General features: G+C 34.9%; 1 protein-coding gene across 1 annotated transcript in view; it reads left to right on the top strand.

The window, feature by feature from the left end:
• Positions 1 to 23,825, top strand: part of LOC106662547 (protein Skeletor, isoforms B/C) — a 50,597-nt gene that overhangs the window by 17,171 nt on the left and 9,601 nt on the right. The window contains exons 3-7 of the mRNA XM_014386723.2: positions 417 to 489; positions 6,435 to 6,543; positions 6,616 to 6,778; positions 17,579 to 17,669; positions 19,986 to 20,154. Coding sequence (XP_014242209.2) covers positions 417 to 489; positions 6,435 to 6,543; positions 6,616 to 6,778; positions 17,579 to 17,669; positions 19,986 to 20,154 — 605 coding nt within the window. The remainder of the gene's footprint in view (positions 1 to 416; positions 490 to 6,434; positions 6,544 to 6,615; positions 6,779 to 17,578; positions 17,670 to 19,985; positions 20,155 to 23,825) is intronic.

Here is a 23,825-nt window from a genome sequence, read left to right on the forward strand (position 1 = left end):
TACAAAAGACGGTAAAAATTTGAAACTAGACTAAAAAAATATTGAAACGTATTTGTTTTTTTGATAGCGTCATTGGTTCAAGAGAAATTCAGCCGGGCCATCTAAAAAGGACACCTTCTATACCCATGGGATAAATAAAATAATAAAAAAGTAATAAATAAAGTAAAGTAATAGAATAATAAAAAATATAAGTGAAATAATAAATAAAAGTAACATGTGCCAAGAAAAACAATTCATACATCAGAAACTTTCAGAAGTTAAAAACAAAACTGAAGACCAGCTCTCATTCTTTGTATTGAATGTAAAATTGTATTACAGATTGTTGGCTACAGTTAAAATTCCAAATTATTTTTTTATTGTAGTTAATTGTATGTCATAACTTCATGTCTTGATTAATGTTGTTTTTTATGTTTCAGCTGCATTTTTCTACGCTGGAAACAGCAAAACTGTCGGTCCTGGAGGATTCAGAGTGCGAGACGAAACAGGATCGTATGTTTTTTAGTTTTTTTTTTTTTTTTTTCTTTTGAAACAATATAATTTTTATTTTTCACATTGATAATTTTACTTAAATACCAAAAACTGGTCAATTTTTTGATAACTATGCAATATTAATTAATATGAAAATTAATTATGCATTACAACACTAGAGGATGTTTAAATAAATAAAATACTTATTTTGTAAAATAACTAAAAGGTGATTTGAAACAATATAATTTTTATTTTTCACATTGATAAGTCTACTTAAACACCAAAAACTGGTCAATTTTTTGATAACTATGCAATATTAATTAATATGAATATTAATTAATTATGCATTACAACACTAGAGGATGTTTTAAATAAATAAAATACTTCTTTTGTAAAATAACTAAAAGGTGATTTGAAACAATATAATTTTTATTTTTCACATTGATAAGTCTACTTAAACACCAAAAACTGGTCAATTTTTTGATAACTATGCAATATTAATTAATATAAATATTAATTAATTATGCATTACAACATTAGAGGATGTTTTAAATAAATAAAATACTTCCTTTGAAAAATAACTAAAAGGTGATATGAAAAAACATATTTTTTACTGAAAGTAAACATGTTTCCATTCTTCAGTATAGATATGTAGTAGTCCTAAGGTAGAACTTTTAGATCGATATATTTTAAGATTTTTTGGTAAAATTGTCGGCCTTTGTATTAAATTAAAATAATTACCAGTGGCTATATTTGGAAAAATAAGAATTAGCCAATTAGCAATAAAAATAAAATTCTAAAAACATAAAATGATGCTGGACTTTCATCATTACATTAGAACATTGTTTACTTTGAAAATATTTATACTTGAGCCTTACTGATGATTTTTGAAAGGGACAAAAATAATAGAAGGCTAAAAAATTAAAAAAATACGTCGAAGTGGAAAGAAGGAGAAAGAGAACAAACCCACGCCCTTTCCGCGTCTCCCAAAGTCAAGGTCCCCAAGGAATCAAGGCCGACTTTCTAACGTGTCGTTCACCTCTTCGCGACTCTCGTCGGCGATGGAAAAAAAGTGGGAAAAATCCGAGCATAAGCCCCTTGGAACGAAGAGAACCACCTAACGTAACTTTCCCAACGTGAGAGAGTCCTTCTGGAAAGGTCGGACCCAGTGAAAGGGACGGGCTTGACCGCTCTTTATGGGCCGGGTTTGTAATTGCGGCTTCGCGAGTCGTACAATGCCCGCTGGGAGATTGTCGAACAAAACCGCGCACCGTTCGGTGGTTTTTAGGTGGATTCGTTCATTTTTATCGTGTGCTCTTCTGGGATCTCGTGGTGTTTTATTCAGTCGGCGGGCGATTCAGTAAAGGCAAACCGGTCACGATATCTTGGACATGCGCCTGCTTATACAATTCTCAAAATGTCTTCTGAATGTTAACAACGATCGATGAAGCCACTGCTAACGTAACAAACTTGTCAATTCCGTGAATATAATTTTTCTAAAGCTAGATTTCCTTTGGGTCTGCTATCCTCTTTGGCCATTTCCGATCAATTTGGTCTGAGGTCAGACAAACTGTAATTATGGCAATGTTCGAAAGTAGGATCTTATACTAAAAATACTTTATTTTAAGGTGGTTTCTTTTATGTCCATATTCCTGAATCGTCAACACACCCCGGTTCAGTGATGTAAATCTGGGCACGAATGACACTTTTATCGACGCATTAGCCGAATGTCGTGTTCCACACTGTCTGGGCAAAGTTCGAAGTATAACCAAGTCAAAAATGTCATGTCTTCTGTCTCCACTCACAATTTATAAATTATTTAACATCTACAAATCACATAAAACTCAAAACCAGAGTTTTTTCTCTTCCAGTTAGAAACACGCAGATGCTTTGCAAGCTGAGAATATTGTGCAACTCGAGTCAAACTGATGTTGGATAATCGTCTGTCAAGTCACACAATTGACCCTTCAAACTAATTTTTTAACGGGTTGATAAATAAATACAGTGTAATTTAAAGGTCAGCGACATGAAAAGCAACCTGTGTGCTAATACAAACTCTTGATGTTCCATCAGCAAAAAATGTCAAAAAATACATATGTATACATAGGTACTTTATAACAAAAACAATTAAAAAAACTAGCGATTTCCTATTACTACGCGACCCTGAGTTCCTTACATACAGGGTGGTGCATCATAAGAACATTAATGGTTAATTTTCTTAATCTTCAAAAAATATATAAAGTTTAGAAAAACAGCAAAAAAGATTAATGCGTGGTGTTTAGTGACCGTTACTCAATGATTATTCGGAGATCGTGAGATGCGGTCTGGTGTGACGTAGGTTTTACAAAAACATTTTCTTTATCGTGCCAACATTTCGATCTTTATTGAGATCATCTTCAGGCTCAAAGTGTTTGTTTTCCGTGAAGATGTATCATTCTTGTCTGTCGTGTTGAGAGTGTTAAAAAAGTGAAAAGAGAGCACTCTTTACGGAAAACAAACACTTTGAGCCCTGAAGATGATCTCAATAAAGATCGAAATGTTGGCACAATAAACAAATGTTTTTCTAAAGCCTATGTCACACCAGACATCATATCACGATCTCCGAATAAAAAAGATTAATGTTATACGGGGTTGAAAAATATCAAAAAGAAGGAAAATAAGAAAGGAGGTAGGTTGAGATGAGGAGTTGGTGTCTGAGTGGATCGAAGTCACGCTAGCTCAAGTGGTTAAAGCAGCATATGAGCCGATGGTCATGGGTTCGAATCCCGCTTGTGACGCTGACTTTTTTAACTCAACCAAAACCTTAATTAATTGAAAAGAGTTTAGATCTTTATTGAGAACATCTTCAGGGCTCAAAGTGTATGTTTTCTGCGTAATTTTGCCATTCTTGCGTGTCGTGTTGAGAGTGCCAAATTTTAGCTTCGAATAAGGATTTGTGGGTTGAGTTGTACTTCGTCTGATCAGCATGTTGAAAATACCTACTTCAAATATATTTTTTCCTTGATCCTACAATACGCTTGTATGAAATAACATTTTATGTGTTTTCAAATCCCGCTCGTGGCACTAAGTTTTGAATCTCAACCGAGATCGTACATAAAAAGAATAATTAATTTTTATAAAGGGTGTTGCGTGAACAGACGTCAGGAGGTAATTCTACACGTCAAATAGGAATAAAAATTCTCCATTGTCCACAGTCTGATTCTCGTTTGTATTCGAGAAATTTCACTTTTCGTCTTACTTCAACCTTTCACGATGTTTTTCCATAAAACCTGTGTATCTCGTCACATCTTAACCCTACTGTAGAGATGATTACACCAATCAAAAGCCCATTAATATCCTATGAGATCCATTCGGGTTTTTTTTTTAAATCTAACCTTCAGCAAACAGAATATAAAATCACATTTTTTTTTCTTCCCATCCACCTCCCCGCCGTACCCCATACCGGCGGACCACGGCCAATAAACTAATTCAAATGGGATGCAAGTTTAAGGGATCTTATTGTGCTTAACGTCTTCCTTCGACCTTGCCCTGAAAGGGAAGACCCAAGGAAGAAGGGAAATTTTTTTTCTTATTATTAATTTATCTAATCTAATAGGTCTCCCCCTTGCTGGTTAATCTTTTTGAATACACTTTCTAATAAATACAATATTTTAATAAATAAATAACAATTATGGGTACAAGGAGTAACCAGCCCGGAATTAAAAGTTCAGGGAAACGCTAAGATCTAACAAGTAACAGCATAGGAAGAAAAAGAAAGAACGAAAAAACTAATCAGGTACTTTATCCACTATAGCCCAGCTAACAGGCTTGAGGACCTCAAACGTCCTCTTTTCTTTAACCAGTTCGTTGAAGGTCGGTGGCCAAGTGTGGCGGAAGAGGAGTTTTAGTGGTTCCCTCACACTCTCAAGGAGGGATATAAAATCACATAAAAAATAAACTTTTACGAGTTTCAAAAGTTCGTATGCAAAGCATGAATAAACTGGACTAAACAAATTTTGAGAGGTTGCCCCCTACTGAAGCGCTTTAAGCATATGTTCAAAAATTTTCAAAAGTCAATATTACCAATGTTAAATATTATTATTATTATTAAGTTTAAGTAAACATCAGTATTATTAAGTTTTTAATTGCTTAAAAATATTTTTTTCGGATAAAATGGTTTAAAAATTAGTCTAAGATTTGAAACTTCTATTAGAAAAAAAGTAAATTTAACAAGAAAGTAAACAAAAAAGAGTCTTTAGTACAAAATTTTACATGCGAAAAACCAAGCTTTTAAAAATTAAATTAAATGACCAAAAATTATGTCCACCTTCTTTCTATTATTCCAGTTTCATGGATATTTTACTACTCCCAAGAGTTCATCCTGCTTATCTGTTCTCATACGTCGACTTCATAGTAAGGATACGGAATTCTGTGCTGTTATCAAAGAAGCAGGATGCACTTTTCGGCCAAAAAATCATACTTAAACCTTAGATCAGAATTTTTGGAAAAGTTTATGTTCTAACTGATTATGCACTTTGTTTCCTTAAAGTTGCAATAACACGACATGAATCTTATAGAACTTTCATTCTCTTTCCGTTGATGGAATATTATGTTATACGTGGTCTTTATCGTCGTGAAAGGTTGAAGTAACAAGAAAAGTGAAACATCTCCAATACAATTGAGAATCAAACAATAAAGACGTTTTAGACCAATTTGACATGCACAATAACTTCCCGAAGTATTGTCTGTTCACGGGACACCCTGCATATATTTTCATTTCTTATCAGTTGATTTTTTCGCTTTATTTATTTAAATTCACAATGATTTTTTGTTCGGCAAACTTTACTTATTAACAACTTTGCATTGCAAAAAAAATCCTTTTAATGTTTACAAAGAAATTCGTTTTAGTTTGAAAATTGCACCAGCATCCATTTAAACAGGCGTTTTTACTATGGTGCATAGCAACTTAGCACTTACACACCGCTGTATAACACGCTGTACCATATCAAACGCACTGAATTGCATTTTATGCATGTAAGAATTATGAAGAAACCCAGTTTCGTTGTATCCTTAAATTTATTTTTTTTTTTTTACTTTTTTCCAATAAATATTATCTTCATTGCGAAAAAAACCAAAGGTTCCCTTATTGGTTTACTTCCAATTTTATATTTTTTATTGTGTAATATATAGTATTTTTTAAACCAATTTGTTTTATGTAAAATACATAACTTTTACATATGATGTTTTCTCTGACTTCTTTATAAAAGTTTAGCAGCGTTCATAATCCATTATAGATGAGATGATGTATTGACCTGCTTGTTGAACAACTTGAACAAAAGGATCTTCAGTGAGGTCACAACAAAAACGACAATTCTTTAAGTTGTTTAAGCTTTCGACGATTATATTATCAGGGCTTATTTATTTTAGGAAAATATCGCAGTTAGAATCGCAAGTAAAATAAATAATTGTTTTTTTGTAATTTTTTTTAAATGATATAAAGTAAATTACATAATTGTTTTTTGTACTTTTGTTTTTTTAAATGATGTAACATGTTCTAACTGCGATATTTTCCTAAAATAAATAGGCCCTGATGATATAATCGTCGAAAGCTCGGCAAAAACTTAAAGAATTGTCGTTTCTGTTGTGACCTCACTGAAGATCCTTTTGTTCAAGATAATCCATTATATTTAGTGGTCTATTGACCAGATTACTTCCTTCAATTAATTAATATTTTTATGTAAGATTTTGGGTTGAAATAAAAAGAGCTAGTGCCACGAGCGGGATTCGACCCCACTACTTTCGGCTAAATACGCCACTGCTCTACGATAGCTCAAGTGGTAGACTTGACGTATTTAGCCGAAGGTAGTGGGTTCGAATCCCGCTCGTGGCACTAGCTTTTTCTTTTCAACCAAAAACCTTACATAAAAGCATTCATAATTTTCGCCTATCAAATTTTCGAATTGTAATTTTTTGTTTAAACTGTCCAGGGAGAGAGTTTTGAAAAGCTACAACAAGAAACACATTACGGTAACTCTTCCGGACGGTAAAACACTGAACAACATCAAATGGTTTTCTGTGTGGTGCGACGAATTCCAAGTGAGTAGAAGAAGTTTGAAAAAGGTCCTTCCTACCGGAATGACTTTAACCAGAAAAAACAACTATTTCCAGGTGAACTTCGGATCCATACAAATACCTCCTGGCCTCGACTACCCGAAGCCGCAGAAAATCGGCCATCTGGCCGGGGTCCACGCAGTCTCCTCTGAAAACATAGTCGTCGTCGACGCGCAGACACTTCTCATCCCATCGTTCTCGTACGATGGCGAAGCGCCAGGTAAAAAACTTTTTTTTTAATACACTGTGATAATGGTGATAATGTAAAAGTTATAAACGAGAACGCTTTCAGTTCTCTTCCCCTCGGGTCACATATGCAATCTTTCATTAATATGCTGGAACGAAAGTGGCCTAATTATCCCCACGCCTGTTTAGTTTTTCTATTGTCAATTTTTTCCGTTAATTCTAGCCCTGGCAACTGTTATTTCATACCAAGCCCAAGTGGTTCAGATATGCTTAAATAACAGGCATTCGAAGATCGTAGGACGTTATTTCTTATCTGTATCTCACAGACCTACTTGCTCCGAACAATTCAATTAATGAAAAGTAAAACGAAAACTGGTTTAAAGCCACGTCGACTTAGTCACAGCGGTCACGTTTCAAGTGAGGACGTTCTGTTCAAATTTGTTGCACAGACACGACCTACGTGAAAGACCGAACATCTTGATACTGGACAACTTCCGAGTTGCACTTTCACTTTGTATTCATTTATCGTTTAAGACCAAAAATAATTATTAAAAACCTTGGAAATAGTTTCTACACAACCCTATGCTCTACTTAAAGATTTAAAATCTGTAAGTTAATTTTGATTTAAAGGAGATCAAGGTAAACACCTTAATTTTTATGATTGAATATATCTTGTTTTCTTTAATTTCCCGTCAATTTTACTTTCAATTTACGGCAGGATTTTCCCCCTGAAGCCTCCAAATTTTCTAGACAGATTTTATTGACTCTCAAAAAAGCGGCAAAAGTACCACCCTGTTTTTACTCAAAGTATAAAATCTCCAAACTTCTTTGGTTTTATTATATTCATTTTTACAAAAATTTTGTATTCTGTAACTTCCCTTCATATTCATATCTAATTTAGAAAAGATTCGGTTAAACTTTTTGAATTATTCCTTATTGAAATCGACCACCGAAAACATCGAGACCGGGCGGACACAAGACGAATTTACAATACCCTGTTAAAGTTCGAGTAACTTTTCTTTCATTCTTTGTTGTTGTTTTTTAAATATAATTTTTAATAATATTGAATAATTTTATAATAGCACGCAACCTACAAAAATACTACGCTGAACTACTACTAAACTTTAAACTTTATAAGTTTCTCTAGCTTTTAATATTCACAAAGTCTAAGTTTTCTGTAACTCTACTTTCTTTTTACGTGCAATTTTACGAAAAATTCTTTAGATTTTTAAATTGGTATGGACCACCGATAACATCGAGACTGGGCGGACCATCAAGGTTCAAATTTTCTAATCGGAGAATACCGATACGCAGGACAAAAATTTATAATATCCTGTTAAAGTTTGGGTAGACATTTTTCATTCTTTTATTCTTTTATTCGTTTTTTGTTTAAAATAATTTGAGAAATTATTAGAACCTTTTGTAGTAGCGCGTAAGATACAAAAATACTACCCTGACATTAACAAAACATTAAAATCTATTAGTTTCTTTGGGTTTTATTATTTTATTTTCACAAAGTTTTCTGTAACTCCTCTTTCTTTTTACGTACATTTTTACAAAGGATCAGATTAAATGTTTAAATAGCCTCTATTGGTATGGACTACCGAGAACATCGAGACTGGGCGGACCATCTTGACTGCCAATTTGCTAAGCAGTTTACAGATACACGACACAACAATTTATATCAGCCTGTTAAATTTTGAGTAGTCTTTCTTGCATTCTTTGATCCGTACTTTTGTTTTTAAAAAATTTCAAAATTATTGGAATTATTTGTACTAAAGTTGATGGCGGGTGTCAGTTTACGAGTCGGTGATATGTTATGTTGAACCGACATAAGGTTACTTATTGGGTTCGTCTACTCGCGGGTTTTTGAAGTTACTCAAACGTGTTTCGGTCTTGCACCATCTTCAGTGAGGAACTGTCTTCTTCTTTGTAGTAGCACGTAAGCTACGAAAAAGCTATAACTTTCTTAGTGCTTTATTATTTAATTTCTAGACAATTTACGTTCATTTTTGAAGGGCTGACTAGGTTTTCAAATACTTACTTAATGGATGCCGAGAACATCGAGACTGCCGGACTTAATATAACATCATGACAATATAAAAATTTATAATTATCTATTAGAAGCTGCACAGCTAAATGTTCACTTTCTACATTTCTACCTTTATCGTTAGGGATTTCGATTCAAGACCTACTCTGGAAGTACGTACTTCTACCAAGTGGAAGAGCATGCTACCCTTTACACACTTGTTAATTTTATCTGTTTGCATAATATATAATAGAGATACGTAATACATACTTTAGAGTTTGTATTGGATCCTCCTTCTCTTATGGTCGGTGCAGGGGTTCCGCAAGGAAGCGTACTGGGTCCGTTGTTATACATAGTATACACTTCCAATATTCCTTCTCATATTTCCATTTCGAATTTCACTTTGCAGATTAAACCGCCAGATTATGCAATTATCACTTTGGAGCACGTGGTTTACAAAACGACGTATTAAACCAAACACTCGAAAATGAATAGAAAACTTTACCCTACAGCGCATATTGCGATTTGAATTATCTTCTAGTCAAAAAAATTTTACATCAACTTGGGCTGTATCAGACAAGTGACTATCCTGGACTCCTCATACACGGCTTAAAAGAACAAAACTAAATCTACGGTACCGACTTTGTTTACATGACAACAGATTAAAATTCTTCCTTGGCAACAAAAGGACGACAAAACTCATCTATACCACCATATTAAAACCTTTATGGACTCGATGAAAACCTTACAGCATTGAACTCTGAACTAACTAAATTCTCCAACCTCAATCAAACCCCTTTGCAAGGATATATACTAAGATCTATTGTTAACGCACCATTTTATGTTGAATGTTTCCAACAGCACTATACACATTGACTTAAACATCCGTTTTATTAAAAACGTTGCAAAATCTGGTTATACAAATCACACATCAATTCATACATTCTGAAGCTTTCCTCCTTGTCACCTCCAACTTTTGTCCCAAACGGCGATGACCTCTCAAAACCGCTTTTCAGAAAAGGAAAATAGCTTCTCGACTCGTGATGTTTTGTACTTTTTAATATGTGGTAACATAAATAATACAGAAAATTGTTTCTGGGTTGAAAGCAGCTTAAAAATACCTTTCAACATGCTAATTATCCATTCAATTAAAATTAAATACTTAATTAAATCATAACATTCCTTATACGCACTTTATATGTTTATATAAACAGCTAGATAGAGTTTTGCAAAAATAATCGGAATGTATCTAGAAAGTTTAATTAGTTGAGTCGGTACATACAGAGATTTGTTAATATAAGCAAAATAAGAGAAACTTTAAGTTAGATATTGGGTTGTCCGGAAAATAATGCAGGATTTTAAGTTTTCATTAAAAAAAATCTATATAAAATATTCTGTTTACGTTTACAGGATTACTCANGGGAAATTATTTTGATTAAAGAACATTGCTTTAAAGTAACTAGTTTCTTTTTTTTTGTTTAATACCAAAATCCTGCATTATTTTCCGGACAACCCAATATAAACATAGCATAGGAATGATGTAGGTTTATTCCATTGCAACACCACACGATACAAGTTAAGGAAAAATTTGTAAATTCATTAAATGCAAGTCTTAAGAGGCTTTTTAACATATAATTAGCTTAATCATGCCATTGCTAATTGGCCGTCAGGTAAAGCAGAGATAAAAGCTGTACCATACTAAAACTTGAGACGTAATGCTCTTGAGAAACCACCACAACATACTGTTTAAAATTTAAAATGTATGAATCCTGTTTATTTTTGTACTGTTTTTCACATATCCTTGTTAGCTTGAAGAATTTCCATTTCACTTTTCCACATCCAAAATGTAATTGTAATATGTAAACAATGTTTGTAAATCTCAGGCCCTGAAGATGATCTCAATATAAAGAGAATGTTTTTCTGAAACCTACATCACACCAGACAGCATCTCACGATTTCTAAATAAATATCGATTAACGGTCACTAACCACCACACAAATTTCCATAAGGTCCTTTACATTTTCTTGATGGAGATATGAACATTGAACATTGATATGAACATGTGAACATTGAGACTGCTCGGACTCTAAAGACGTTCAAATATACTTATCGGGCATCGCTTTATTTTAACTTACTTGTAAATCGGCAAATAGTTAGACGTTGCAATTCAGGTTTTTAGCTCTGTTGTGAAATTGTGTTCTCTCAAATACCGTATTTAAGACCAATTACGAATATTTGCCTTTCATTATTTACCCTACTTGAGTGTAAAGTTTCTTCATGTTCTTCCCGCTCTATATTTTCAATACGCCAATTAAATACCGAGTCCCTGGCCTGGTTGCAAGAGTTGTATATTGTTTGATATAATTACAATGATCGATTATGTAAATATGGGTTAAATCTATTCCGCCCACTTTGCTGTTCAATGTGCACTTTGCTCTTACGACATTCTTAATTACTACTTCTTGAAACTATGAATGAAAACAAAAAAGCACACAACGTTCCAAAAGAAGTTTCTGTAAATGTGCAAATAGTATGGTGAATTAATTGGTACTGATGAAAAATCAAAATGTTTAGAATGCAAATCCTTCACAGCGTTTTCTCCATTTAATTATTTTTCTTTATTCTGAAGCAAGTTTTTATTATATATAAATTATTATATACAAATTTTGTTATATACATGCACAAAACTGATAAAAATTGTCAATAAAGCAATGTGTATAGGTAAGTACTTCTTATACCGGAACTTTTAACATTTAATTAAGATTAGAAAGTGAGTTGCTTTTTTCGGTTTTTCACAGTTTTGTAATCGTACAAAGTCAGAAATGCACATAGGTAATAATGCAATTTCCCGAAAGGTCAAGAAAGTACAGTTGCATAATAGTATTCAGAATCACAGATTCACCTGAGACACTTGGCAAGCCACGCCGGTCTGACCTTTCACCCGGTTCAGGTTCACTATTTGGACGATTTGTAGGCCGATACCTGAACCTGTTCATTACCCCGGATGAAATGAATGAAAGTAAAAATATTTAAAAAATCGACAAATTCCAGACACTATGCTGAGAAAAAAAATGGTCCAGATCGTATGTCAGGACGGCCTCTTTATAATTTTCTCCCTGGATTTATCGAACAATAAGACATATAGAAGATATAATTTGTATCAGCTTTTTTATTGCCTCGTATACAAAAATTATGCCTAATCTAGAACCGAGTAAAAAAATTCAAAAGTTACTAAATCATGTAATCATAGAAAACAGGTATTAATTAAAAACATCCGTTATTTGCAATCAGGGATCAGGGCTTTTAAACATATTATTAAATAAATAAACAGATCACAAATGAGAAATGTGGAAAAAATAAAGGAGCTTTACAGTATAATTGGGTTAATTGAAAGAAATACCTTACGGTGTTCAAGTTATAACTTTCTATAAAAACCGATAATTTGCAATAAGTCCTCTTAAAAATAAAGTATAAATTAATTTTAAATTTAAACTTTAAAACTCTAATTTTAAACTATTAATACTTACAATGTGGTTTTTGATTAATTAATTGAAAAAAGTTAATTGGTCAATCGGACCATGAACTGTAATGGATTTAATTTTGGAAAGCTTAATTAGTGCGTATATACAGAGATTTGTTAAAAATAAGCGAAATAAGAGAAACTAGAGAAAAAGGAATATAAACATAGCATAGGAATGATGTAGGTTTATTCCATTCCAACACCACACGATACAAGTTAAGGAAAAATTTGTAAATTCATTAAATGCAAGTCTTAAGAGGCTTTTTAACATTGAATTAGCTTAATCATGCCATTGCTAATTGGCCGTCAGGTAAAGCAGAGATAAAAGCTCTACCATACTAAAACTTGAGGAATACGTAACGCTCTTGAGAAACCACCACAATATTCATCCAAACTGCTTAAGGTTTAAAATGTATAAATCCTGTTTGTTTTTATTGTTGTTTTTTCACAAATCCTTGTTAGCTTGAAGAATTTCAATAAGGTTCTTTACATTTTCTTGATGAAGATACGTGAACATTGAGACTGCTCGGTTCCCAAAAGATGTTCAAATATACTTATCGGCCATCGCTTTATTTTAACTTACCTGTTAAAGGGCAAATAGTTAGACGTTGAAATTCAGGTTTTGAGCACTGTTGTGAAATTGTGTTCTCTCAAATACCGTATTTAAGACCAATTACGAATTGATATTTGCCTTTCATTATTTACCCTACTTGAGTGTAAAGTTTCTTCATGTTCTTCCCGCTCTATATTTTCAAAACGCCAATTAAATACCGAGTCCCTTTGATATAATTACAATGATCGATGATGTAAATATGGGTTAAATCTATTCCGCCCATTTTGCTGTTCTATGCGCTTCTGTTTATTTTAAATTAAAATCCAAGAAAAGGGTCTTTTCAACATATAATTAGCCTAATCAAGCCATTAACTAACCGACCGAAATAAAAGCTACAAGAACTTGAGGAAAGATGCAACGTTCTTGAGAAACCACTAAAAAGTGCCCATGGCGCAACAGCCGCGATCGTTGTTAATTTATAAAAGTGAATCGAGGAAGTGGATTAATTCTGGGAATATTTCCCTACCGACTCCTACACAATGCCAAAGATCGGCTAACTTAGGAGAGAAATGCTTCGAAAAGTTCGATCCCGGCTACTTTCAGACGCTATTGTGCAATGCAGCCTTTACATAACATGGCTGGTTCCCTTGCGCTCCGGAGTTCAAGAGCCGCCCTTGCAGCGATCTAGAAACGCGTCTATATATTTCTTTTTTTCAGGAGATGATCCTCTTTAATTCGACTAATCCGAAAGGAATGTTTCTCAATTTGGACGTGAAGAAAAACCTTGACTAACACTATCTTACATTTCTTCGGCAGAGGGTATTGCGATGCAATGGCATTCGTATCCTGTGGCTTTTCTCGTTTTATTCTGTTGCTAAACTGACTCAGACCATATTTGGAAATAGGTGAAATGCATGTGGGATGATAAAATTAGAAAGAGCTAATGGTAGGAGCTGAGTCTCACATTGTTTAGAAAGAAGTAAGTGCAACATTAGTTCAATTTCTTCTTCCAACGTTCTTTTTATGATTTTAAACACAATTATATCAGTAAGAAATTTCAATTTTCTTTTACCAAGCTACTCGAGAATTAGCAGGATTTTGATTTTTTCATATATATTTTGAAGAGATTTGGAGTGTGACGTTATTCTTACTGATTAACCAGCAAATTTTGGGTCCTCTATTATCTTTTCTATTCTTTAGTTTAAAATTCTACCGAAGACCCAAAATTAAAAAAAAACAAAAACGCGAAGTGTCTCAATGTTCCTCCTAGAGTCTTAGACGATTCCATTTAATGACCTTAGTTTCTGACAGAACTAGATTCAAAACTCATTTTAGGACATAAGGGGGTCACATTGTCGCACGGTCGTTAGGTCTGATCGTGAGCTTTTTTCACTTCAAAGTCAAAATCGTGTTATCCGATACCGGTCGCTAAAGTTGCCCAACTGAGAAAATAAGAACCGGAATTACCGAACCTGCAGTCTGATTTGACTCACTTTCACGTAATGGTCATGTAAGGAAAATGAACGGAAGAAAAACTATGAAAGCATTTTGAATTTATTTTTTCTTATTTTAGCCAAATTTTGAGTTGGAATGGTTTTTTTTATTGAGAGAATTGAAAAAGTTTTGTTGTTTGTTTTCTCTGGAAGACGAACGGTCAAGAAGGACCTTATGATCAACCTTTACAAATAAAACCAAATTTCAACTGGCATTCCTTAGACATCAGAAATTTGACATAGAATAATAAATTTATGATGTTCTTTTGCTAAATTGCTTGAAGGTTAGTTACAAAGGATTAAAAATCGATGTAAAGGCGATCTAATTCAATCCAAATCCAAAGAAACCACGTCGAACCACGACTAAGGGGCTTATTCCATCCAGTACTGCATTTGGATTGTTTGAAATATTTCTTATGTACAAAACAGCAAATTTTAATGAAGATTGTGCACAATTCGTCTTAATAAATTAAGCTTTTATCGAAAAAAAGGTTTAGAAAAAAGAAATTGTAGTCGTTGTCCTCCGAGACGATGCAAGGTCTCGCTAAGTCGCAGATCTTTATGAAAAGGTATTGGTTGAGATAAAAAAGTCAGTGTCACGAGCGGGATTCGAACCCACGATCTTCGGCTAAATGCGCCGCTGCTGTACCACTTGAGCTATCGTGACTTCGACATCTCAACTTCACCGTCTTATGGAAATTCTTCAAGCTAACAAAGGATTTGTGAAAAAACAACAATAAAAACAAACAGGATTTATACATTTTAAACCTTAAGCAGTTTGGATGAATGTTGTGGTGGTTTCTCAAGAGCGTTACGTATTTCATCAAGTTTTAGTATGGCGTAGCTTTTATCTCTGCTTTACCTGACGGCCAATTAGCAGTGGCATGATTAAGCTAATTATATATTAAAAAGCCTTTTAAGTCGTTGCGTTTAATGAATTTAAAAACGTTTTCCTCAACTTGTATCGTGTAGTGTTGCAATGAAATAAACCTGCCTCATCCCTATGCTATGTTTATATTCCTTTTTCTCTAGTTTCTCTTATTTCGCTCATTTTTAACAAATCTCTGTATATACGCACTAATTAAGCTTTCTAGATACATTATTTTTGCAAAAATCTATCTAACTGTTTCTATAACCTATAAAGTTCATATAGTATGTTGAAAGGTATTTTTAAACTGCTTTAAACCCAGAAACAATTTTTTTATGATTTATGTTACCACATCATAGTAAGTACAAAACTTCACTAAACATCACGAGTCGAGAAGCTGTCAAGTGAGCACACTTTGGGCAATGACATATTTTTTCGTTCTCTGAAAACCGGTTGAGAGGCCATTGCCGTTTGAGCCATAAAAGTTGTAGGTGACAAGGAGGAAAGTTTCCCAATGGTGGATTGATGTGTGATTTGTATAACCAGATCTTGCAATGTTTTTAATAAAACGGTGTTAAAGTCAATGTGTGTATTGCCGTTGGAAACACCCTACACTTTGCAAAGTCTGGGGTTTGATTGAGGTTGGAGATTTTAGTTAGTTCAGAGTTCAATGTTGTATGTTTTAGTCAAGTCCATAAAGGTTTTAGTATGGTCGTGCAGATGAGTTTTTCTTCTTAATGGGTATAATTTTGGTTCTGTTTTCAAGTAGACGTTTAATTAGTAGGTAGCATAGGTTCAGTTCTATTATTTTATGCCGTGTATGAGGGTACCAGCTGAATCGCTTGTCTAAATACTACCCAAGGTGATGGAAGACGTTTTCGATTAGAAGAGGATTATAATTGAAATAGACAGGAAGAAGAGGGATGCGCCGGATGGTAAAGTTTGTTCTTTTGGTTTTTTGATTCGCTTTGTAAACGAATGTTGTAAGGAAAAGAGGTGACTCTCATGTTTTCGGTAAACAAAAATGAATCGGGATTTTATGATGTATCTATACATAAAATCGTAGTGTCATAATGAGATGGGAGATAGTAAATACTGTGTAACAACGGATCCAGGACATTACCCTGTGGAACTCCTACACTGACGCTCTGCAAAGAAAGGTGCTCCACCCAAGAAAGTACCTTTAAGCCAGAAAGTCTGTAAAGTGTACGTTGCCCTTTAGCCAACTGAGTAGACCCTGATAACTGTATCGATAGCCTGTTCCACATCTAGAAAGGTAGAAATGGTAATAAAGTGAAGCTACGCATCTTTTAACAGGTTTCTATAAATGTTTATATTGTGCATATGTTAAGTCTGAACATATCTGAGGCTTTTGTGGGTCCGCTAAGTCTCGATATTCACGGTCACCTACATAGCAAATCCTTTAGAAATTAACGGAATTGGTCTAGAAATTCAGGGCAGGGTTTTCCGTAGTTTGTGTGCTAAAAGGAGAAGACGCCTCACGTAAGATGACGTAAAGCCGAAACGATTTAGTAACTACAAAAGCCCATGAGTGTAGACGGACCCAATAAGTAACCGAAATGTTTTCAGCCATTATAACCTAGTCAGCCCTTCGAAAATGCCCTTGAGCTTCAAGAATAACTCTGATGCCACACTCAATCGAAACTTAGAAGAAAACAGAAATTGCCTAATAATATATAATTATAACAGATAACTAACCTAATTGATGCTAGAAGGGTTACTCGCTATTCCGCGACCCTCTCACACTACACAACCATGCTAATAAGTACATTCACGTTAATAAATGCATTCACTCTATACACATGCTAGATACACAAGAAAAACTATAATATAAAATAAAACAACCATGTTTCCTCCAAAAATCGGAACCGTGGACCCAATAATTGAAGCACGATTCTCATATCAGGTGTCATTCCTACTCTCTCTCTATATTAAGCCTATTTATTATTCTATATGAATTGCACTCCTCAACTAGGTGGAGCACATCGAGCAACTTTTCTCTACATGCCAGATAAAGTAAGTGTCCATGTGTCAACCTCGCATGCCCTATCCTTAATCGGGTGAAGATTACTCCTACGAGTCAGATCCTCCGAGGGCCACTTATCGACAGTGCTCTTGATACGTGAGAGCTTCTCTGACGACCCGGCTCTATATTTTCTTTTGAAAGTTATTTATTTGATTTTGAATAGTTTTTCCAAGTGAAATTGTCTTTTTTCAAAACTGATAAAGATACCCGCTGATTTACGGGCAGGAAATTTGATAAACGCGATCGATTGATAATTTTTCAACTTTCATTTTACAAGAGGGCGATTAGAAAAGAAGAAAGTAATGAATGCCTTTTCTGTTTCAGATGCCAAATTCTGGGTCGGAAGGGGGCCCAACCCGAGCCCTCAGGGGATAAGGATTCCAGACGAAAACGGAAAAATCACTCCTTTGAGAAAGTAAGGCACTGGCTTGAATTTCTAAAAACTTCTAATAAACACTGGCCGACTTGAAACTGCTACAAAACCAATCGTTTTTCTGATTTAATTTTGAGCTAAATTGACAAAAAAATTTAGGCTTAATTTACGACCAAAAATTTTTGTTAAATGTTGAATTGGGTAGGATTTACATCGTAACCAGTTCATAAAGTTTTGGCCGAATAAGAAAAATTGCCTCCTTGGATACAAATGATTACAAAATTCTGGCCAGTAATATCGAAATATTTTCAAAACAACTATCAAATTTAGAATTTACTTTCACTTTATATAATATATTATATGAATAAACAGGGAGAAACATTGGACCCGTTAAAGATCTATAAAGATTTTAATTTAGTAATTATATTGTAATTGAGCTCATTATTTGAAATTTATTAAATTGTTTTCAATGTTATTTTGTTATGGGCCAACTTTGTATTTGAGAATTTATTGGGTATGTGATTGTCAAGGACCACATACCCAATAAATTCTTAAATTGTTTTGATCCTATAGATTCTTCAGAGCCAAATTCGTTTTACAGTTGTTACATACTTATCGGGTTTTCTTGTAGCCCAAAGATACTATTTTTCAGATTAAACAAGGAAGTTTTTGCTAAAGTTGCCAGGTGATTCAAAAGGTAAAATCAAGTATGAATCATCTCCCTCTGGCAATTAAAAAAAACAGTACATCGTGGGACCGTTAGGAATTATTGGACCGTACGGTCTTCCATTCGGATGCGTCATCGGGCTGATTTGCAAGAAAAATGTTGAATTCGAATCCAAATATTAAAAATACTTGATGGACAATCTAACTTGATTTTCTTTTTCACACTTTTCAAGCTAGTTTTCTATCGATTCCTAAGTCAAAGGGCAAACATTTAAGCCCATTTTAATGACAGTGATTACTTCCAAGCCTACAACTAAGCCTTTGCTTAACTTCATTGTTTTGACTTAAAAAAGGCCTAGCCATTAGAATAAATGGTAATCTGAAGGTGCTAGGTCGGGACTGTTTGCTAGACTTAGAACTTTTTTTAACTAGATATCTCTCTATGAATTTATCAAACTATCTATTATTACTTATTTGTCAATCTGTTTGTTTGTGCTAGAAACTTGCTAGTTTTCTATCTAGTTATCTATATTTACGTAAGTTATAAAATCTTACAAACCTCAATTATTCCACTTGACTATGAGTATATCATGAGCAATGACAACAACCACACCTTAGAATCACTGTTAAACCTACCTCTATTGGAACTATACATAAAGAAGCTAAAGGTAAATGCAAGAAGGAGCAAGGGAAAACTCATACAGAATCCAAAAACAAAGAATTTGGATGGGGACTAACGTTCGGCCGTGCAGCAATAACAAATAAAATCAGAGACCTATTCTTGAAAATGGGGTCTATAAGACCCAAGTATCAGTATAGCAGTATCATACCAGGAATATGTTATCCTGCACAAACATGTTTTAAAAGAATTCCAAGGAAAGAAGAAATCAGAGGGACAAAAACTAAATCATAAGATACCCAGACGAACCAGTGAAGAACCGGGTATATTTTGTGCGAACCTAAATTTTGAGCAATCTTCTGTAAAGCTGTGTGCTTATGCATGAAATAAAACAGCTTCAAAATGTCACATCCGAAATTGTGTATGAATTTACTTACAACCCCCAAAACCTAGGAAACATAACAACTTGACAGTATCTTGGGTTCCAGAGGACAAAAGGATTTTGAGTTGAACAAGCAGACAAACTGGCCAGAGGATCTACAAGAAGAATTATAGACGCATAACAAGATCAAGCTCAGGGCTGTCTACGGAATAGTCTATACAAAGGAAAAGAAGAATTGAACGAACTAGAGGTGCCAGACACAACAAGCTTATAATAAAAAACCCTTCACCAAAACTTGCACCCAAGTTTATTCAGCTAAATAGGGTAAAACTCAGGGGATTTATGTCTGTCACCTGAGAAACAGCTACACATAGTGTTATATACGTTGTTCATCATATATTCAACTATGACCTCAAAGAGGAGGAATAAGCTACTGATCATTTTAACCTCAAATTCGAAGCAACAGCTCCAAGGAGACCTATGTACCCAAAAGACCGAATAAAAAGGATTGCAGCAATAACAATGACATATTATTTCATACAATAAGGATCCAGTATAAGGATAAGCCGAAAAACTGCAGTGCTTTGGGATTATCAATTTAGCTAACAATAAGACGTGTGTTGGTGTGGTCCGCCTTGTTTTGAAATTTTTCAAACTGCTGGTAACGTTGTTTTTTTCTGTTAACATCTAGGTACGTGAGAAAGACGATAGTGCTGACCCTCCCAGGTGACCTGACCGTCTTCGACATCGGTCACTTCGGCGTCTGGTGCGAGGCGTTCACGGTCGACTTCGGCCACATCCAGATACCTTCGGGTCTCAACGTGCCACCTTCGCTCAAAATGCTCGGCGTCTCGCCGCAGGTAAGGAGGTGTCGGTTTGATTCAATTTTCACTCGTACGAGCTCCCATTTGTTATTGGACGAGCGCCCGCATGTCGGCATGGTCAAGATTCAAATTCGAGGCACACCGAGAAAGAAAGGGAACGACGAACCTGAGGAAGCAAGGACAACCGCCTTCTTTCACAGTCGAACTGTTAGCCTTATGTAATAATGAGTATGTATCCTCCTTTTGCTTCCTGTGATCCGTACGCGGCGTGGGAATATTAACAAAGTTATAATACAAACACTTTTCAGTTATAAAGCAAGTATGAGAAAAAAAATCATCATCTCGTAAATATGAGATAATCGATACACCAATAGACTTTCTCACAACTCTTCGTTGAATCAACTCTTCTTTTTTTCGAAAAAATCTGATGCTAATTTTTTAGCCTTGGTTCAACGCCTTGGCATATTTTGATGATATTTTCATTCTTCCCTTTTTCTCACGACGATGTCACTCCCTTTCTTTTTCAACATGTGCTAATAGTGTTATAGAAGATATAACACGTACGATAAAATTAATTATAAAAGCACCGCCTCTTCTTTCACTACTGCCGACACTAAGCATTACAAAAAGAAAAAAAGAGCTTTTATAATCAAGTAATATTAAGTTATCAAATCCGAACTGAAATAAAATTGAAGGCAATATAGTGATATTTTTTAAAGAAAAAAACAACGAAAGCCTGCAATTTCATTTCGTTCAGAGCTTACTTACAGCTATTATTTATTACTTCAACCATTGGGTAATCAAATGAGTCAACTAGCATGCTTCTAATAAAAGAGAACTAACATGGTCTACCATGAAAGTTTGACAAAAAGCTCTTAAACAGAGCCGCATTTTGCAATTTAAAAACAAAACTAATTCTGATTTGTTTTTATATATTCTTTTTATTTTATAACGAAAATGAAAAAATCGACGACTTAGGTTTGTTTCGCAACGCCAATTTCCCTGCAGCACGTCTATGTTTTAAAAGACTATTGACAACTCGCTTATAAATCATGTTTAATTGACATAAGGCTTTCGATTGTTTACACATTCCATCCGACAAGCTATATTCCCTCACACTTGGGCTTGGCAAAACATACCCCTTAACAATTTCAACTGGTGGTCACTCGAGGTGCTTGAACTTAAAAGCATTGTTGAAAAAACTCAATTATTTCGAGCCTCAAGCTTTTTTTGGAGACAATAGACCCTTAATAACACTATTGTAGAGCATTGAATACAGCAGGATAGGCGAGTATGCAAACATTTCTATTCAATCCGTTATTAATGACTTTTTGTTCAAAAATTGGAAATATTGTCTTATATATTGGTGTTTTTGGACTTATCTATTATTTAAGGACTTATTTTTTAGTTCAGCAAATCAATTCCGGTTGAATAGCATGTAAAGAAAATGTTTTGCAAGCGCTCATAAAAATATAAAAAATGTATTTTATGGGTTTTATGTTTCAACAGTTAATTTGATATTGACCTTTCTCCAAGTGCGAACCAGGCGGGAAACATAAAGAATGCTGATAAATCAGAGCTTACAGCCGTTTATAGAATTATAGAAATTATCCCTCTTTGCATTTAAACAAGGAAGATGTTTTCTTTTTTTTCCCTAATTTTTTTTACAAATTGATTCCACCACAAATTGCTTGCGGAAGGGTTTACTTTCACGTGCATGATCAACGATCTCTGCTGACCCCTCGGACTAGACGTTACTCATATTTACTTGTGCAACGCTTGCGTCATGTTTACCTTTCTCCCAAAATTGTATAATCCAGGGACATTTGTTTAGAGGATGTAAAGCGTGTAGTAAGTCGTCCTAGATTTTCAAGATCGAGGGCCGGCGATGTTCTCCACTTTAATTTCCAGATATTTCAACTTTTGTAGAGACGCTCTTAGGTGGTTGATCAAGTACGGTAATCCGGAAGCTGAATCCTCCCGTGGGGCTTGAAGCTTGCTCAATAAAGATTCCGGGTCGCTTTGCGATAGGTCAGTCGGTACAAAGAACTTTATCGATGCTTTAGAGTAAACATTATCACATCTATTATCATACTATGATACCAGATCGGTTTAGTCGTGATGAGATTCACCTTTAGATAATTTGCATGTCAAAGTGTGAGAGAGTTTGGATTGTAAAACAGAGTCAAGGGCGTTGCAGACAGACTGCGCGTTTCAGCGTAAAGGCCGCTCTCACTGCAAAAGAAGAAAAGTAACGAACAGGACAAAAACGGACACAACCGAACGATTGGACTTGACTGAGCAAAGAGAGCGACTTTACGGAAAATCTAAAAGTCATTGAAGGGCCGAGATGGGAAGTCTAACGAGGGGTTTTATTGTTCCAGAAACGCTCCCCCCAGCCGGCCCTTCAGCAATCACTTAGACAGGAAAACTCAATACATCAACAACAACCGCAACAGATAGGTTTTGAAAACGTCCTGCCACTCTTTAACACCGAGCTGATCAAACCGACGACCTTCAGGCCTCCGGTCGCTCACAGATTCGCAGCCCCCCTTATACAGGGTTTCGAAGGAAGAGGACAAGGAGTTCACATCCAGTCTTCGTTATCGTTGACACCCGGTGGGCAGCCGCTCGTTTTCACTCAAGTCGGAAACCAGCCTCTTCAGCTGCAAACGCCCCAGCCCCAGCCCGAACAGCAGCAGCGGCAAACCCAGTTGGTTCAACAGCCCCAGCATCGTTTTAATCAGTACAACCAGCAACAAAACGGTTTTACCGGGCTCCATCATCAGGACAATGTAATACAACAACCAAACCGTTTCAACTCTTTCGCCCAAAATTACCATTCCGCCCAAACGCCGAACGTATTGATCCAGCCGTCGCACAGTTTCGAACCTCATTCACAGAATTTCGCCTTGCAGCAACCGACGTTTCATCAAGGGAGGCAGTTCGTTCCCCACCAGAACAACTTGATTCAACCGGTTTTCCACCAACCGTCACAGTTTCTTCAACAGCCACCTCTTCAGGATCTTCCGAATCCTTACCACGCTCTCGTTCAAAGGAGAGCTTTCGACCAGAGACAGGCGTTTAACCAGTTTAACCAACGAAACGCCAACGACCAAAGGTTCTTTGACCAAAGGAGGGCATTCCAACAGCAGAATTACCCAAATTACCGAAATTAATTTAATTAATACGATGTACATATGTAAATTGTTGTTTTAAAACAAATCAAAAACATCGATTCAAATCTTGCGAGAGAAAAATTTCTAATCAAAAACCAAAACAATTTTGCTTTTACAGGTAATATTGGTAGTATTCGCAAGGCATTTTTTCTATTTGTTACAGGCCAGTAAACAATAAGTTACCTTAGGACTGTGATTTTGTAAAATTAGTTACCAGGCAAACCTGTGATTAGATACAATCTAATAGTGTAAAAATCACACTGCTTTAAACCTTTTAAAAACATTTTTATTTCTTTAGTTCAGAAATAATATATATGAGCTTTATAGATTGTAATTTTATTTTTTTTATTTTGTACAATTAAAGGATTTTAAAAAAAGTTGCGTACTCATTTCTATCAGTGCACCTCCGAAAATAGTAATAGACGAGCTATTTGTCACTTATTTTAGAATAAAAAAATTTTTAGCGAATGTAGAAGGTGCGCTTGCATCATTGAGTTGCGACACGCTTGTAATGAACCCGGCGGGAAT

Source organism: Cimex lectularius, unplaced genomic scaffold (genome assembly GCF_000648675.2).
Source record: "Cimex lectularius strain Harlan isolate CLEC.00 unplaced genomic scaffold, Clec_2.1 scaffold33, whole genome shotgun sequence".
NCBI classification, from domain to species: domain Eukaryota; kingdom Metazoa; phylum Arthropoda; class Insecta; order Hemiptera; family Cimicidae; genus Cimex; species Cimex lectularius.